The sequence below is a fragment of the Nerophis ophidion genome, linkage group LG17, assembly GCF_033978795.1.
Source record: "Nerophis ophidion isolate RoL-2023_Sa linkage group LG17, RoL_Noph_v1.0, whole genome shotgun sequence".
In the NCBI taxonomy this organism is placed as follows: domain Eukaryota; kingdom Metazoa; phylum Chordata; class Actinopteri; order Syngnathiformes; family Syngnathidae; genus Nerophis; species Nerophis ophidion.
The window spans coordinates 23409195-23428914 of NC_084627.1; the positions used below are offsets into that span (position 1 = coordinate 23409195).

Sequence of the window (19720 nt, forward strand, 5' to 3'; positions counted from 1 at the left end):
TTGGGTACCTATTAAAAGGTTACTTTGTTCAACCTTGGCCCGCGGCTTTGTTCAGTTTTAAATTTTGGCCCACTCTGTATTTGAGTTTGACACACCTGCTGTACAATATACACAACACTATAGAAATACAAAATAGTATACAATATACAGAACAAGACAAGAGTACCGAAGTAATAAATAACAATCAGTGTCGGACGTATTGCACTGGAAGGGTAGTATTGCACAGTAGGGTATTAGGGCAGGATATTGTACAGGGGTGAATTATTATTATTATAAGTTAGAGTTCAACATGGTGACAGCTCTGGGAAAAAAGCTGTCTCTGAGCCTGTTTGTTCTGGCTCTGGTGCACCTGTAGGGCCTGCCCGATGGTAGCAGGTGGAACAGGTGGTAGCCAGGGTGTGTGCTGTCTTTGGTGATGGTTTTTGCTTTCTTGAGGTAACGGGAGTTATGTAAATCCTTCAGTGAGGGTATGGGGCAGCCGATGATATTTTGTGCTTTACCAGCTCGTAGAAGGATTTTGTTGGAGTGGAAATCACAGTTTGTACCCCAAAACCTCCCTTTGGCTTAAGGACTTCATGTTTTTCTTAAGACAAAAAAAGTTTTTATAAAATAATTTTTTAATTATTATTATTTTTTTAATGTTTTATTTTATTTTTTTTATTTTATTTTATTATTTATTTCGTCTATTTCTCCGTAACTGTAATATGATTTCCCTATCAAATAATAAATAAATAATATTAAAGAAATAATAATAATATTGAAAAATAAAAAAAGAATGTAGTGTACGTATGAGTGTTCAAAGCATGCCAGATGCTATTAGTAGATAGCGCCCAGTATCTTTCAGCCTTTCTAGCTGTTGCCTGCTGCACAGCTGGCACTGTCAAGCTGTAACAACCTCATGTGAGACGAGTTAAAGTAATTCACTCTTCACTAATCTTCGTAGCCGACTTTGACCTAAAACATCTGAGACTTAAACTCGACTCAGTCAGACGTGGTCTTTGTGATAAAAGTGTACAGAGCGGCGAGCATAAGGAGGACGTGGTACCATGTGGGAGTGAGGATGATGAGATACGACATAAAGCGGCGCTTGATGGAGAGCGTCTGGGAAGTACGTGTGGGACCGTTGGGTTGTGTTTGAAATCAGCTTGGGAGTTAAAAAAAAGCATCTTTGAGGTGATGCAACTGGTTGTCATGGCGATGAGGGTACCAGACGCAGACGTATCCTCCAGTCCGTGTCAGACATCGGGAAAGCAAATTACAGAAGTTACTTGTTCGACTTGCACCATGGCCTTATTGATGTGTGTCTAACAATAAATAACATTTTTAGAAGTCCAATCTCTCGAGGGATGTTCCACTGTATTGCTAATTAAATATTTATTGACCGTGCTTAGAAGTTGCTGTTGTAGTGCGTTGAGTTTGGTCTTCTTACTTCTCCCGGCATGAGAGGCAAGTATGCTAGCCACTAGGCTAAAAGCCTGAGCTGCTAAGCAAGCAGCCAGCACAGTCTTAGAAGTTGGTTAAAGCTTATTTCGAACAAGCATGCCAGGCCTAGACAATTATTTTGACTCGGAAGGCCAAATCTAGAAAAAATAATGTGTCTGGGATTCTTCTATATCTGATTTTTAGGAACATTAATACAAAACCTCACAATAATTTCTGAATTAATTCTAAAAATGTTATGACAAATACGCCGGAAAAAAACGGAATTTAATTTAAGTTTTTTCTTTTACTGAATGAGATACCCAGAATGTACATGAAAATAAAGATGTACAGTATTAACTATGAACGATAAAATATTTACGGTAATCACATTTTAAAACGTTGTTGTTACCACAGTCCTGGGCAATTATTTTGCCTCGGGGGCCAAATTTAGAGAAACAAATGTGTTTGGCGGTCGGTATATTTAATTTCAGGAACACTAATACCAAACCTCACAATGTCGGAATGCTAAAAACATTATGAAACACCGCCTTCGAAAAAACAGGATGCTATTTTAAAATGTTTTTACTGAATGAGACACCTAGAATAAATATGAAAATAAAGAACGTGGGATTTATATTAAATATGAACGATAAAACACTGAATATTGACAACAAATGATTGTCACACACCCCCTCTCGGTCGCAATATTTTAACAATCAAGAGAAACGCAACAAAAATGCTACAAACACAAACAAAAATGAATGCGAAGGGTAAAAAAAAAACATGTACGTACAATCTGATGTATCTGATGCATCACGAAGCTTTTGAACGGTCATGTCTTGGTGATCGTGTTTAGTTTGGCTGTGTTCTGTTTAGTTTTTCCACTCTGTCAGTTCCTGTTTTTTCACTCCCTGCTTTGCTTCCATGACAACCCATGAGTTTTCACCTGTACTCATATCACACACCTGATTCATTTGGACGCATGCACCTGTTAATCACCACAGCACTAATTAAGCCTGTAGTTGCCAGGCAGTCAGCCTGGCGACATCACCCTATACACACCCTTGTTATTCATGCTGACGATCTATGCTGCTCTTTTTCATGCTTGGTTCTTGTCACAGTAAGTGTTTTCGTTTTTTTGTCCATAGGTCTGCCTTTGTGCTAGTTTTTGTTTTCATAGCCAAGTTTTGTACCTCCACTGTGAGCGCCTTTTGTTTATACCCTTTGTTTTTGTAGTACTTTCGAGTTAATATTAAAAGATGTCGTTACCTCCACGTCGTGTCCGATCCAGTCGCTTTGCACCACGGGAAAACAAACCGCACCATAGTCCTTATAAAAATCTCCTGCATCTGTCCCTGAAACCCGCTTTCCAGGTTGGCCGCTCTGGAAACACTCTTTGGAAACGCTCCCCACCCACACTGCTTGGTGCCTCGTCTGAGCTGCTGTGACTTAGATGACCATAGTAACTAGTATATCAGGCAAAAGTGCAGATTCCATTCATTGAAATACTTTGTATAGTTGAAGACTTCCGGTCATTAGAAAACATGACTGCACATCATAATGGCAGCTACACTTTCCTCCTTAAAGGCCTACTGAAATTAGATTTTCTTATTTAAACGGGGATAGCAGGTCCATTCTATGTGTCATACTTGATCATTTTGTGATATTGCCATATTTTTGCTGAAAGGATTTAGTAGAGAACATCGACGATAAAGCTCGCAACTTTTAGTCGCTAATAAAAAAGTCTTGCCTGTACCGGAAGTAACAGACGATGTGCGCGTGACGTCACGGGTTGTGGAGCCCCTCACATCTGAACATTGTTTACAATCATGGCCACCAGCAGCGAGAGCGATTCAGACCAAGAAGCGACAATTTCCCCATTAATTTGAGCGAGGATGAAAGATTCATGGATGAGGAAAGTAAGAGTGAAGGACTAGAAAAAAAAAGACTATACAGTGGCAGAGATTCAGATGTTATTAGACAAATTTACTAGGATAATTCTGGAAAATCCCTTATTTGCTTATTGTGTTACTACTGTTTTAGTGAGATTATATGGTCGTACCTGTACAACCTGAAGGTCGGCCCCGCACCTTTCTTCAGCACCAGTCGACGGGTGGTGGCGATGCCCATCTCTGCCCTTCGCAAGGGACCCTCTTCAAAACAGGATCTTTCGAAATGATTGCTGCATAATACACCGTACTTTGTGTGTGTGGTCTAATCCAACCGTGTTTGCTTGACATCTCTGTTCCGTAGAAAAGCTTGACTGTCATTTTTCGGGAATGTAAACAATGAAACACCGGCTGTGTTTGTGTTGCTAAAGACGGCCGCAATACACCGCTTCCCACCTACAGCTTTCTTCTTTGATGTCTCCATTGTCCATTGAACAAATTGTAAAAGATTCAGCAACACAGATGTCCATAATACTGTGGAATTTCGCGATTAAAACAGACGAGCTAATAGCTGGGAACGATGCTGGAACAAAATGTCCTCGACAATCCGTGATGTCACGCGCACACGTCATCATACCGAGACGTTTCAGCAGGATATTTCGGCGCGATATTTAAAATTGCAATTTAGTAAACTAAACCGGCCGTATTGGCATGTGTTGCAATGTTAATATTTCATCAGACTGCGTGGTCGGTAGTAGTGGGTTTCAGTAGGCCTTTAAACATCTAAAAAAATGATTTGGGAATGTCCAGCGTGCCGGATTGAAAAGCTTAACGGGCCTTAATTTGCCCAGGTCTGATGTATGATGTTTAGTTTCAACATGATACATCACATATTTCTCTTTGTCAGGGAGTGAGGTTTACTAACGTACACCTGGCCCTGTTACACTGCTATTACTGGAAATACTGTTCATAGGGTCTAACTCTGGTGTGCAATCAAACCTGTCGAAACGCCAATTTTGACAACCATTTTATACGTAATTGGTCTACAGATAACATTTTAAAGTGTACACATCAAAGATTGAGTGTGTGTGTGTGTGTTTTTGGGAGCAGTGTTGTTTTTCCCGTGTAGACATCCAGGCCTCATTAGAGTGCAGGAATGTTGATAAAGCCTGAGTGTTTAGATGAAGGCAGATGACCGGCTCTCCATTTTAGCATCAGTTTACACACCAGGTCACATGACCATGATCACTCGTGAGCGCAGGCATGCATGGAGTCATGTGTCATGTGTCTGCATACGGGGGCACGGTCATGTAACATCATACAACAAACACACCTTACATTTCAGCAGCCATCTTCTCGTCATTTCTGGACCCACTTCATGTTTGGCGCGTATTATAATTTGCCGTATCTTGGATAAGTCGCAGGTGTACACATGGAAACATGAAATATTCACACAGGCGCTTGTGTCCATTCTCCTCCTTTGAGAAGGTGCATTGGTTGTTGGTGCACTTTTCCACAGATTCAAGTCTGGAGGAGACATACAGTGTATTAAGATGCCGATTCCGATACTGGTTATCCATGTGTGAGACCAGCCGATACCAGTGCTGGTCACATGTCTCGCCTCGACTACTGTAACGTATTATTTTCGGGTCTCCCCATGTCTAGCATTAAAAGATTACAGTTGGTACAAAATGCGGCTGCTAGACTTTTGACAAGAACAAGAAAGTTTGATCACATTACGCCTGTACTGGCTCACCTGCACTGGCTTCCTGTGCACTTAAGATGTGACTTTAAGGTTTTACTACTTACGTATAAAATACTACACGGTCTAGCTCCATCTTATCTTGCCGATTGTATTGTACCATATGTCCCGGCAAGAAATCTGCGTTCAAAGGACTCCGGCTTATTAGTGATTCCCAAAGCCCAAAAAAAGTCTGCGGGCTATAGAGCATTTTCCGTTCGGGCTCCAGTACTCTGGAATGCCCTCCCGGTAACAGTTCGCGATGCCACCTCAGTAGAAGCATTTAAGTCTCACCTTAAAACTCATTTGTATACTCTAGCCTTTAAATAGACTCCCTTTTTAGACCAGTTGATCTGCCGTTTCTTTTCTTTTTCTTCTATGTCCCACTCTCCCGTGTGGAGGGGGTCCGGTCCGATCCGGTGGCCATGTACTGCTCGCCTGTGTATCGGCTGGGGACATCTCTGCGCTGCTGATCCGCCTACGCTTGGGATGGTTTCCTGCTGGCTCCGCTGTGAACGGGACTCTCGCTGTTGTGTCTTGGATCCTCTTTGGACTGGACTCTCGCGACTGTGTTGTATCCATTGTGGATTGAACTTTCAGTATCATGTTAGATCCGCTCGACATCCATTGCTTTCCCCCTCTCTAAGGTTCTCATAGTCATCATTGTCACCGACGTCCCACTGGGTCATTATTGTCACCAATGTCCCACTGGGTGTGAGTTTTCCTACCGAGGATGTCGTGGTGGTTTGTGCAGCCCTTTGAGACACTAGTGATTTAGGGCTATATAAGTAAACATTGATTGATTGATGATTGATGTATCAACTGTAAATGTTTAAACAATTTTATGGTGAGCACAGTTTAAAAATATCAACACAATACTTGAACTACTTCCTTATTCTCTTTAACTACATATAACAGTTTGATCTACATTAATACACAATAATTAAACAAAAGCAAAATGTGACGATTGCGTGGCATCGTGACACAGGTGCGTTCTCTCTTAATGCAGTCGGGCTCGGACACAGCGTGAAGGTAAGAAACAATGATTTATTTTAAAATATAAATCAGACTAAGAAAAGAAAAACTTGCACAAGGCACAAAAGGTAAACAAAAAGAGCTAGCATGGGAGCTAGAAAAACAAGGGTATAGCGCGGAAGCTAGCAAGTACAAAACTGGTTACCAGAATCGGGAATCAAGGTCGTCACTGTTGCGAACACAAACCAGGAAGCAAGGAAGAATGAACAAAGAAGGCAGGTTTAAATCAAGGTGGTAATCACGAGGCAGGTGCGCGTCAAAACCAAGAGGCAGGTGAAACTAATGCGTAACTATGGTGACCGAACAAACAAGAAAGTACAACTAGGAAGAAGTCAAACACTAACAGAACATATTACAAAAAGACTACAAACCTAAATCAATATATGATCCGGGCAGCGGATCATAACACAAAAACTTTTATCTACTATTTAATTAAATCATTTTTATCTACCACTTAATTAAATCATTTTTTCCCTAAAGTCCTCTCGTTGTCATGTCAAGATCTGTTTCTGTTTCAGCGCTCTTTCTATTGTTTACATTTGGTTGCTAGGTGCGCTAATCTTACACATTAGTGCCTGTCTAGTGATTTGTGTCCTTACGTGATGCCGCCATTAATCATGCCCCGTTTTATACCCGTCTTGCTGTTCACTCGGCCCTGGCGGATTGTTGACCTTATGTGAGTGTTTTTGCGTTTCTTGTTAGCCTTACATCATTGCTTATGTTCTAGCTTTTTTGTATTTTTGCCATAAGCTAAGTGTGTCCTTGGGCTTGCCGTGCGCCTCTGAGTGACACGTCCCTTTTTGTGTTTTTTGCGTTTGTAACGTGCGGGGGGTCACAGCTTGCTGCGAGGTTCGTTCCTTCGGGATGCAAACAGACCACTCCGGACAGGATGTGCATGTAGGTACATGATTTATTCTTCGAAACTCAAGGAAGTGCCAAAAACCGAAAACAAGCCGAAGCAACAACGCGCCGATTGGACTGGAAGCTAAGGCTACAACTTAGCATAGACTAGAAAACAAGGAATGCTCACGTAGCAGGTTGCGTGTAGCAAACAAAGAAGCCAGGCGGACTGACTGGCAAAGGCAGGCTTAAATAATACCTCTATTTAGTGCTCAGGGAACAGGTGAGCGTCCCGAACACCAATCAGAGGCAGGTGAAAATAATAAGTAGCCATGGTAACTAAACAAACTCAAGGGTGCACAACAACAGAAACTAAGTGAGTCCAAAACTAACAGAAAATAACAAAAACATGATTCGGGCCACGGATCATGAATGCATTGATATTTGAAATCAAAAGACTCTTATCTGCACACTGCTTCTGCCGCTTCCCGTCTTTTTGCATCTTTTTGCGACCGTAAAATCTGGTTTGTTTGCCGTAATGGAGGTGATTATTATTTACTTAGGGGAGTGGACTTCACACTGTTTATGAAGACACATAATTAGCTGCTTACTTGTTAGCCATGGCACTAAACATTAAATACAATATGAAAGGCATTAATTAGCAATCACATACTTTTTCAAGAAGATTGGCCAATAATGAACGGTCGCCGATTGGTCGGCACGTCGTAACGTATTTTTTGCACCAGTGGATACTATGCCGCTAAACAAGATGTGCACTGACTACTCTAAAGTATATGAGTTTTAATTCTATATTACTGTCCCTTGAGAAAGTAGACTGTTATTAAAAGGGTTGGTGAAATGTGAGGGCTGTAAATGATATAACGAGGCTCATAAACCACCCCACCATGACTTTCAAAAGCTTTAACAAAGTCGTCAAGTACCGGTACACTAATAGAGTAATTGCGCTTGTTATCGCAGCCATAAAACGCTTGATTTGGTGAAGTGTCTACCAAACTAATGGTGTATGCTTTTAAATTCAGGGTTCTAATTGGATCGCCACTGTCGGGCCAGCCGGCGAAACGAACAGGCGACGTCTACAAGTGTCCTGTGGGCAGAGAGGGGAACACATGCGTCAAACTGGAGCTGCCAGGTAAGACCATCAGACCTTACACCATGTTTGTGTGTGCACGTTGGCTGTGTGTTTACTGTATATCTCGAGTTGCTCTCGCTGAGGGGAAGTGAGGCCCATCTGAGTAAACAAATGTGGATTTAATGGTCGTCCTAGTGTAATTAGGGCTTCATTAAACAGATAAACACAACATAAATAGCTCTCGGCCTAGCAGACGCCAACATGACTTTTAGGGTGCTTTATTAGGCATGTTTACTTGGCCTGTTTGTTAGCATTTTTCGGAGGACTAAATATTACACTTATAAACATTGTTGAATTAGTGCCTTTTAGAATAAGGAAATGTTTTTTATACAAATATTCTTTAAATCTTTTCTTTTTTAGATAGAATAACAGTCATAGTCAGATGTAGTGCAAACATAAACAATGTTAAATTAATACCTCTCTAAGAGTGTTTTACAATATCATCTGGAAAACTGAAAAATCTTGAAATATATATATTTTATTAAAGTAAAATAAAGTATTTTAGTATATAATATTTATGATAAAATAAGATTTTTTTTTAAATGAATTTTTATTTCCAGAATAAACTTTTTATTTTATTTTATTTTACACAGATCTAGTACGGGTTGTATTCCCTTATTTGTCTGTTAGTTACGCACTAAAAAAAGGTTGGGTTAAAAAATAACCCAATTTTAACTCAACTGCTGGTCCGGAAAAGGACAAACCCCTTATTTGAGTTATTTTAACTCAACTTTTTGGATGAATTTTTTCAACCCAACTTTTGCGTTGAATTATTTAACCCAAAAGTTGAGTTATGCTAACTCATGTTGTTTCGTTCCTCAAAAAGGTAGAAAAAGCGCTCTACAAGTATAAGCCATTGGTTGATTCATAACCCAACTGTTGGGTTGAATTTATTTAACACAAAAGCAGGGATTTTTTCACAACAATGTTGGGTTATTCCAAACCCAACTATTGGGTTGCGCAATTTAGCGCTCCTTGACCCAATAGTTGGTTACAAATTATACATTTCACTGCTGGTTTGTCCTACTCCTTCTCAACTACTGATCAGAATTATTATCATTCCATTAAAATATACTCAAAAGCAAGATATGAGTGACTTTTTTTTTTTTTTACAGGAATTGCTGTGTATGGTCATAGTAGTCCTATACAGCATTTTGAAATATGTTCATGTACATAAGATGTGTGAGTGTAAATACTGTTAATCAGATTAATACTTAATAAAATTCCCTTCAAGAAAAAAGTACCTTTATTAATAAAAATAAAAAAAGCCTTTTACCCAAAACTGCATTACTCATTGACAAAACAATCCAAAAATGGTTCATAGTTTTGAAAACTCAGAAACTGAGTTAAAATAATACCCTTATAACCCAAAAAATTGATTGCTATTCATAAAAATAACTCAAAAATGTAACCCAACACTTGCAACTCATAAAATGGGTTAGCAAAATAACCCAGCATTTTTTTTTGGAGTGTAGCAACATAACACAAAAAGTTATGGTGGCGTTTGAAATGTCAGAAATGGGTGAATATATTTTTTGGTGATCATTTCTATTATATCATCAATACTCAGCAAGGTTGCACATCTATCATAAAAAAAATATACATATAATGCCCCCCGTGCGGCTCCTTGGGGAGGTGTTTAGGGCACGTCCGATTGGTAGGAGGCCATTGGGAAGACCCAGGACATGTTTCCCGGCAGGCCTGTGAACACCTCGGGATCCCCGTCCTCGGGGAGTAGCTGTATGAAGTGGCTGGGGGGGTGGAAGACTGACAAGAGGGTTCACTTAATGTACAGAGTTCCATTTGGCTATTGAACAAAAGTGTAACCTGTTTGTAATTGACAGATGAACTGTTACGTACGGGAGGAGTTGAGATGGCACAGACACAAGGGGGCAGTAAACCTCTGTGATTGATTATATATATATATATATTCTATATATAAAAACAACCAATAATACTTAAACTAAGGTAATGGAGTGTGACTAAATTCAAGAGTGTGTATGGTGTAAGACAATGTGTAGGAATTAACTGCTGAGTGTTATCGTAATGTTGAACGAGAGGAGGGACAAGGCAGCGCTCGGGGGTCCGTGAGACAGGCAGGTAGTCCGGGGCGTATAGCGGAGCATCAAGAGGTCCATGTCCAGGATCGGGGATCGAGAAGGCTGTCAGGGAAGCAGAAGGAACGCGGGGGGAAACAACGAGACACACAGCTCGTAGACGTGGGAGCGAAGGCAGACTGCTAGGAGGACGACAAGAAGACAAGGGACTAATCATTTACTATGAATTGATTAACATGGACCTCGACTTAAACAAGTTGAAAAACTTATTCGGCTGTTACCATTTAGTGGTCAAATGTACGCAATATGTACTGTACTGTGCGATCTACTAATAAAAGTTTCAATCAATCTATCAACACGTGGAAGAAAAAACGTTGAGCAAAGAGCAAGAACTAAGATTGCTTACAGTGCAGGAAGGGTCATTACGTTCTAGCCCGGAACACAGGTCGGCATTGGCTTAAGAAGCCCAGGAAGATCATCACCCACAGGTGCGCTGATTGCAGATTGATTGCAGCTGCTTGCTGCTGGCGGAGTGACGCGTACAGGAGAGGAGCGGCCGTGGGCGTGTCCCGAGGTGCGCTCCGCGGGGCTCATTGAGGAATCCGCATTGGCATGAACAATACAAACACACACAGACATGACAATTTCATCTATCCTTCTATTTGCTGAGGTTGTCTCTCTGTCTGTCAGTTAGTTAGCAACACAGCCTTAAAAAGTTATGGGTGGTATTTGATTTAACTTTCAGGAAATGTCAGAAATGGGCAGCATGGTGGATAGGGGTTGGTGCACGTGGCTCACATTTCGAAGGTCTTGAGTTGAATCCCGGGCTCGGCATCTTTCTGTGTGGAGTTTGCATTTTCTCCCCGTGACTGCGTGGGTTCCTTCCGGGTACTCCGGCTTCCTCCCACTTCCAAAAACAAGCACCTGGGGATAGGCTCCTCCCACTTTCAAAGACATGCACCTGGGGATAGGCTCCTCCCACTTTCAAAGACATGCACCTGGGATAGGTTGATTGGCAACACTAAATGGTCCCTAGTGTTTGAATGTGAGTGTGAATGTTGTCTATCTGTGTTTGCCCTGCAATTAAGTGGTGACTTGTCCAAGGTGTACCACTTTTTTTAGCTGACTGTTTACACTGCAAGAGTCCAGTGTAAACGCGCACAGGCACCGATGTGGCCCCAATGTGGCCTCGACGTCACTTGCATGCACACTTTGATGAAGTGAAAACAAAGGAAGTTGACTAGGAGGAAGTCGCTAAAACGACAAAATAAAATAAAAGTCACAACACCTTAAAAGTGAGTGTTTTTTCAGCTAAAAGTAAATGAAATTAATATTATGTATGAATGGATGTATATAGTATAATATATTTGAGAGGGTTATAATCTTATAAAAGCTGTTAAGAAGAGGAGACACCGACATCAGCGTGGATCTACGGGAGTTTTATTTTTCAACTCACATGTAATCCAGGAATTCACATTGTTGGAATTTTAAAGAATTTATTTGTAAATTATGGTGGAAAACAAGTATTTGGTCGACCATTCAAAGCTCTCACTGATGGAAGGAGGTTTTGGCTCAAAATCTTACGATACATGGCCCCATTCATTCTTTCCTTAACACGGATCAATCATCCTGTCCCCTTAGCATATGGGTGTCAAACTCGAGCCCGCGGGCCGTGTTATTTCATTTGACCCTTGAGGCAATGTCAAATTAACATTAGAGTTGGCCCGCCGCTGTAACACCACATTCAGCGCTAATACTCATACTCGTCAACCCTCCTAATTTTCCCGGGATACTCTCGAAGTTCAGTGCCCCTCCCGAATTTCTCCCGATTTCCACCCGGACAATAATATTGGGGGCGGGCCGTAAAAGCACTGCTTTTGGCGTTCTCTACATGTCGCCACGTCCGCTTTTCTTCCATAAAAACAGCGTTCCGGCCCACTCACATAATATATGCGGTTCATACACACACCCAAGTGTATGCAATGCATACTTGTTCAACAGCCATACAGGTCACACTGAGGGTGGCCGTATGAACAAGGATAACACTGTTACAAATATGCGCCACACTGTGAACCCACAGCAAACAAGAATGACAAACACATTTCGGGAGAACATCCGCAACGTAACACAACATAAACACAACAGGACAAATACCCAGAACCCCTTGCATCACTAACTCTTCCGGGACGCTACAATACACATCCCCGCTACCACCAAATCCCGCCCCAACTCAAACCCGCCGCCGAAAAAAGGCATTAAATTTGTGTTTTTATTTTATTTGATATGCCATTAATATTTTTTTATTATTATTATTTGAAACTGGATTTTGCATGTCACTATAAAGTTATATCAATCAATCAATCAATGTTTACTTATATAGCCCTAAATCACTAGTGTCTCAAAGGGCTGCACAAACCACTACGACATCCTCGGTAGGCCCACATAAGGGTAAGGAAAACTCACACCCAGTGGGACGTCGGTGACAATGATGACTATGAGAACCTTGGAGAGGAGGAAAGCAATGGATGTCGAGCGGGTCTAACATGATACTGTGAAAGTTCAATCCATAATGGATCCAACACAGTTCCAAAAGTCCAGTCCAAAGCGGATCTAGCACAGTAGCGAGAGTCCCGTTCACAGCGGAGCCAACAGGAAAACATCCCAAGCGGAGGCGGATCAGCAGCGCAGAGATGTCCCCAACCGATACACAGGCGAGCAGTACATGGCCACCGGATCGGACCAGACCCCCTCCACAAGGGAGAGTGGGACATAGGAGAAAAAGAAAAGAAACGGCAGATCAACTGGTCTAAAAAGTATAAGCCTTGCTTGGTCAATATTCAATGCAAAATTTGTTTGGGTCCCTATTAAAGGGTTAATTTGTTCAACCTCGGCCCGCGGCTTTGTTCAGTTTTAAATTTTGGCCCGGTCTGTATTTGTGTTTGACACCACTGCCTTAGCAGAATAACAGCCCCAAAGCATGATGTTTCCACCCTTATGCTTCATAGTAGGTATGGTGTTCTTGGGATGCAACTCAGTATTCTTCTTCCTCCAAACACAACGAGTTGAGTTTATACCAAAAAGTTCTATTTTGGTTTCATCTGACCACATGACATTCTCCCAATCCTCTGCTGTATCATCCATGTATCCATTTTGGTATAAACTCAACTTGTCGTGTTTGGAGGAAGAAGAATACTGAGTCGCATCCCAAGAACACCAAACCTACTGTGAAGCATGGGGGTGGAAACATCATGCTTTGGGGCTGTTTTATGCTAAGGGGACAGGACGACTGATCCGTGTTAAGGAAAGAATGAATGGGGCCATGTATCGTGAGATTTGGAGCCAAAACCTCCTTCCATCAGTGAGAGTTTTGAATGGTCGACCAAATACTTATTTTTCACCATAATTGACAAATAAATTCTTTAAAATTCCTACAATGTGAATTCCTGGATTTCTTTTCCACATTCTATCTCTCACCGGTGAAGTGTACCTATGATGAAAATTACAGACCTCTGTCATCATTTTAAGTGGGAGAACTTGCACAATCGGTGGCTGACTAAATACTTTTTTGCCCCACTGTACATATATTACGTATAGTTATTTGCGCGCTTTTGACAAGTGATGCACCAAAAATTTGGTCGTCTTAAATAAAGATTTTGTGATGATATATCTACTTCCGCTGGTCACTGGGTCTTTCTGGCGCACACGAATGGTGTAGTTCACCAAAATCTGTCGAAAAAAAAATAAAATCACATTCAAGTCGTATTTAGGTCGTTTCACGTTTTGACTGAAATCACATTTGAAAAGATCAGATTCCAGTTGGATTCAGTTGTAATCACACCTGATTTCATGTGCAGTGTAAATCAGGCCTTCGTTGTTGTTCTATGACGGGGGTCTGCAACTTGTGGCTCCAGAGCTGCATGTGGCTCTTTAGCCCCATCCTTGTGGCTCCCTGGTGCTTTTTCAAAAATGTATGAACATAGAAAAAGATTGGGGAACAAATATATTTTAGTTTTGATATAGTTTCTGTAGGAGGACAACATGACACACACCTCCATAATTGTTAGAAATCCCACTGTTTATATTAAACATGATTCTCTCATGAGAGTATTTGGCGAGCACCGTTCTGTCCTACAAATTTTGGCGGTCCTTGAACTCACCGTAGTTTGTTAACATGTATAACATTGTTCAATGATCCCAGAGAAAGACATATATTTTATGCCACTCATTCTTTGTCGGGCAGCACGGTGGAAGAAGGGTTAGTGCGTCCGCCTCACAATAGGAAGGTCCTGAGTAGTCCTGGGTTTAAACCCGGGCTCGGGATCTTTCTGTGTGGAGTTTGCATGTTCTCCCCGTGACTGCGTGGGTCCCTTCTGGGTACTCCGGCTTCCTCCCACTTCCAAAGACATGCACCTGGCGATAGGTTGATTGGCAACACTAAATGGTCCCTAATGTGTGAATGTGAGTGTGAATCATGTCTGTCTATCTGTGTTGGCCCTGTGATGAGGTGGCGACTTGTCCAGGGTGTACGACGCCTTCCGCCCGATTGTAGCTGAGATAGGCACCAGCCCAAACCCCACCCCCGAGACCCCAAAGGGAATAAGCAGTAGAAAATGGATGGATGGATGAATGGCATCCGTCTCATTTTGTCCACCAAATCTTTTATACTGTGTGTGAATGCACAAAAGTGAGCTTTGTTGGTGTTACTGAATTGTGTGGAGTGCTTATCAAGCATATTTGGACATTGCATGACTGCAGACTAATCAATGCTAACATGCTATTTAGGCTAGCTGAATGTACATATTCCATCATTATGCCTCATTTGTAGGTATATTAGAGATAATTTAATATCCTTTACTTTTATCTTCTTTGTATATGATTTAGTTTTGCATGTCTCACGACATATTATCTGTATGTAATATTGGCTACATTTCTGATAGTTGTTAGTGTGCCATGTTGTTCCATATCACAGCAAACATTACCTAGCTTGCCAAAGATTGTAATAAATCTGTTAAAAGAAGACAGCCTGCCGATTCCTTTAACTTGGACACACACACGTATAGCTCTGGCCATTAAAAGCCAGTAGTTTCCAGAAGTTATCTCACCTTCTGAGTAGCCTCTGATTTACTAATGGTTTCTAATGTTGTAAAAATGTGTAGATTAAATATATTAAAAATTTCAACATTTCTGTCAACGAAGATTTGCTTCAGCCTGCGACACATAGTCATTTTGATAGTAGGCTATTATAGCTAATATAGACACTTACGTCATGTGTTGCCTTCGCTATAACACTTATATACGGTTTTTAAATATTTGCGGCTCCAGACAGATTTATTTTTTGTATTTTTGGTCCAATGTGGCTCTTTCAGCGTTTTGGGTTGCCGAACCCTGCTCTGTGACAATGACAATGAAGTGCTTTTCTAGTTTGATAGTGCAGCTGCAGGTGTACATGATGTGGACGTGAGCCTTTATCTCCCGGCATCCTTCTACAGCTTAGGTTAAATTGCTAACAACATTCCTCTTTGCTTTGTTACTTATTATATTGGGGAAGCTCTGGTGGACCAAAAATATGTTATCATTTTCCTGTTTTGTGAATGCACTTCCTTTTTTTTTTTTTTTTAAATAAAAAAAATATGACAAGGTCAGCAAATAAAACCTGAGGCAGAATGTGCAATCAGCCGTCCATGAAGTTAAGGTCCATGAGTAGAACATATGTCATGACAAGAGCTGCCTGCTAATGGGAGTCAGATTCCAAAGGGAAATGTTCCTAAGTCACTGAGTGGTGCTGTCATTTATGAGACTGTGTGAATGTGTGTACCCCCTTACATCCCAAAACATTCCCACGCTGGAGCAACAGTTTGTAACAACTTAGTAATTTTAGCCACATGCTGTAATTGATGAACCATTCTCTTGCTTACGGGACATACAGTTTGTGTGTAGTGCTGTTTTTTTTTATGTAGAAATGGCATGCCACTTGTTGCTAGGCAGAATTTGTAGGCCAGGTAAATCACGTTCAATAATGATTACAAAACACATTTTGTTGTCCTGTAGAACAGGGGTCGGCAACCCAAAATGTTGAAAGAGCCATATTGGACCAAAAATAAAAAAATAAAATCGGTCTGGAGCCGTAAAAAATTCAAAGCCTTATATAAGTCCTATAATTAAGAAGACACATGATGTAAGTGTCTATATTAGCTATATTATCCTACTATCAAAGGCTGGTGCCAATCTCTGTTGACAGAAATGTTGTATTTCATTTTTTACCCTACACATTTTTGCAACATTGCAAAACATTAGTAAAATGGAGGTTTCTCAGAGGGTGAGATAACTTGCAGCCATGGATTGACCAAATATGCCTGATAAGCACTACAGCAAATCAATTAAATCAACAAAGCTCACTTTGTGCATTCACGCACAGCATAAAACGTTTGGTGGACAAAATGAGACAAAGAAGGAGAGGCATAAAACTTAAAAAAACTTTTCTGTGGCAGCATTGGAAAAAAATACAAACTACGATGACTTCAGGGATCGCTGATATTAGTAGGACAAAATGGTACTTTCCAAATACTCTCATCAGTGAAACTTGTATAGCATAAACTGTGGGATTTCTAACAATTAGGAAGGTTTGTGTCTCCTACAGAAAATATATTAAAACAAAAAATATAGTTTTTCATCATCTTTTTCCATTTTCACACATCTCTGAAAGAGGTCCAGGGAGCCACTAGGGAGGCGCTAACCCCTTCCGTAGAATGTGTGCAGAGGTAATACTTTAGCTGGCGGCATAATGGAATCGCTCACATTTTTTGTTCCCGGTCACTGCTGCTTGTTGCTAGGCGGAACTTGTAAACCACATCTTTTATGTTCTGGTATTTTACTGATATCTAATAGAATTTATGTAGAGGTAATACTTTACCTAAAATAGAACCGCTCACATTATTTTCCTTTTCTGGTCACAGCTGCTTGTTGCTATGCAGAATCTGTAGACACCAACTTTAAGTAGATACTCTATATCAGGGGTGTAAAACGTACGGCCCGAGGGCCGGATCAGGCCCACGAATAGGTTTTATCCGGCCCGCGGGATGAGTTTGCGAAGTATAAAAATTAACCTGATATTTTTGAATGAATATGTCCACTCGATTTCACTATAGCAATTCTTGGTATCTTTGTAAATAATGCTACATATGTACAAAATAAAGCACATGATGTTACATCATTCGAGAAAAATGATCAAACTACATTAATAACAACCTGTAATTTGATTTTGATATATATTTGTTTATCTTGATAGACACCAATGAGTTGACTGATAAACGTTATCACATAATTTATCCAGAAAATATAAACGACAAATAAATGATTAACTGCAACATCCATCCATCCATCCATTTCCTACCGCCTATTCCCTTCGGGGTCGCGGAGTACGCTGGAGCCTATCTCAGCTACAATCGGGCGGAATACAGCAGGGTTATCCGCAACATGTAAGTGTAAAAAAAACTAAAACTTTATGATTTGTGCCTGTTCTATTTTCAAACAAAGAAAATACATCTGAAGTTGTCTTTATTTTTAAGTTATCGTGCCCTGATTTTACCAGTTTGGCCCACTTGGGAGTACATTTTTGTCCAAGTGGCCCCCGATCTAAAATGAGTTTGAAAACCCCGGCTCTAAATTGTGTTATGTAAATATTTTTTTAATGTTAATTCCTAAATATATTATGGTATCCAGTAGAATTTGTGCAAAGGTAATACTTAAGCGACAAAATAGAATTGCTCACATTGTTTTATTTTTCCTGGTCACAGATGCTTGTTGCTCAGCAGAATTTGAAGACCATAATTGTTAGTAGATACTATAGTTTAAGTTGTGTAAATATTGTTTTACTGTTAATTCCATAATAAATTCTGGTATCCAATAGAACTTGGGAAGAGGTAATACTTCAGCAGCAAAACAGAATCGCTCACTTTCTTTTTACCTGTTTACAATGCTTGTTGCTAGACATAATTTGTAGACCAAAATGTTTAGTCCATACAGTCGACTAAGTTAGATAGATAATTTTTACTATTGATTCCAAAAGAAATTCTGGGTTTCAGTGGAATTTGTGCAAAGGTAATACTTGAGTGACAAAATAGAATCACTCACATTCTTTTTTTTTTTTGGTCACAGCTGCTGCTCGGCAGAATTTGAAGACCATAATTATTAGTGGATACTGTAGATTAGGTTAGGTAGATATTTTGTACTATTTAGTCCAAAATCAATTGTCGTATCCAGTAGAATTTGTGCATAGGTAATACAATAGTGGCATAATGGATTCGTCAACATTCGAGCTTTTTACGAGGCAGAATTTGTAGGCCCCAATTATTAATAGATACTGTTGATTATGTTAGGTAGATCATTTTTTCAACTATTAATTCATAAGTGAATTTTGGTACCCAGTGGAATTTGTGCTAAGATAATACTTAAGCGACAGAATAGAATTGCACACATTCTTTTTTTTCCTGGTCACAGCCTCTTGTTGCAAGTTAGAATTTGTTGGGCGCCATAATTTAAGCCTAAAACTCAGTTAAATGAACTTTCATTGCGTTCTCTTTGCTTTGTCCAATTTGGGGGTTGGAGGCTTTATGCAGAACAAAGGACAGGGAGAACTGACAGGACCAAAGTCAGGATGATGAGGAAAAACCTACTCATGCAGTACATTTAAAAAAACAAAATTATACACATTTGTTTTGCAATATAATATGAGTGTGTTAAATAGGCAAGGCATATTAAAGGCAAGTAAAAAGTGATCTTTTGAGACAGTCTAAAAAGTTAAGAGGTACGGCAGTGTACATTAATGAGCACTTAACAAAAAAAAACTCGGACATAGCAAGACAGGCTAGGGCCCTAAAGAAACAAGGGAAAATTCAGTCCACGTGGACACGGAATTGCAAAGTCTGGATAAAACTACAGGGCACGCCTGAAGAAGCAAAGGTTCTAGTAATCAGAGAAATGGGGGAGCTTGAAAAGTACAAATGATGAAACCAGAAATCATGTTGCCAACTTGGTAATTGAATGTTAATATAACAGCAAATGAATGAGTGAAGTATGAACTTTGCACTATGTTTGAAAACGATATAGACCCTGAAAAAAATTTCTTCAATGGCATAGCAATGAATTGCAAATATTATACAGATGAACAATATAATGACAGTATAAAATTAAGTAACCAATTAACAATTATACATATTAATTGTAGAAGTCTGTCTGCAAACTTTCACCATATAAAGGAATATTTAAGTCAATTTTTAAAACCTTTTAGCATTATAGCAATATCAGAAACTTGGATAACTCAAGAAAAAAGTGTAGATTTTGGTCTGAATGGATATGAATTTGTGCATTTGGATAGAATAGATAAAAAGGGAGGAGGAGTAGCACTCTATATTGATAAAAATGTAAACTTTATTAAAGTTGAAAATATGACATCTATCATTGAACAAGTAATGAAATGTATAACGGTAGAGATTATAAGAGAAGGAAGAAAAAATATCCTAGTTAGTTGTATATATAGAACTCCGGGATCCAAAATAGAAACCTTCACCAAAGCTATGGAAGGATTATT

The 19720-nt window shown here is 40.0% G+C and overlaps 1 protein-coding gene across 1 annotated transcript in view; it reads left to right on the forward strand.

Annotated features, from left to right (window-relative positions):
- The window catches only part of itga1 (integrin, alpha 1), a 186066-nt gene that overhangs the window by 82745 nt on the left and 83601 nt on the right, over positions 1-19720 (forward strand). Inside the window, exon 3 of the mRNA XM_061876612.1 lies at positions 7968-8077. Within this exon, the coding sequence (XP_061732596.1) occupies positions 7968-8077 (110 nt within the window). The remainder of the gene's footprint in view (positions 1-7967; positions 8078-19720) is intronic.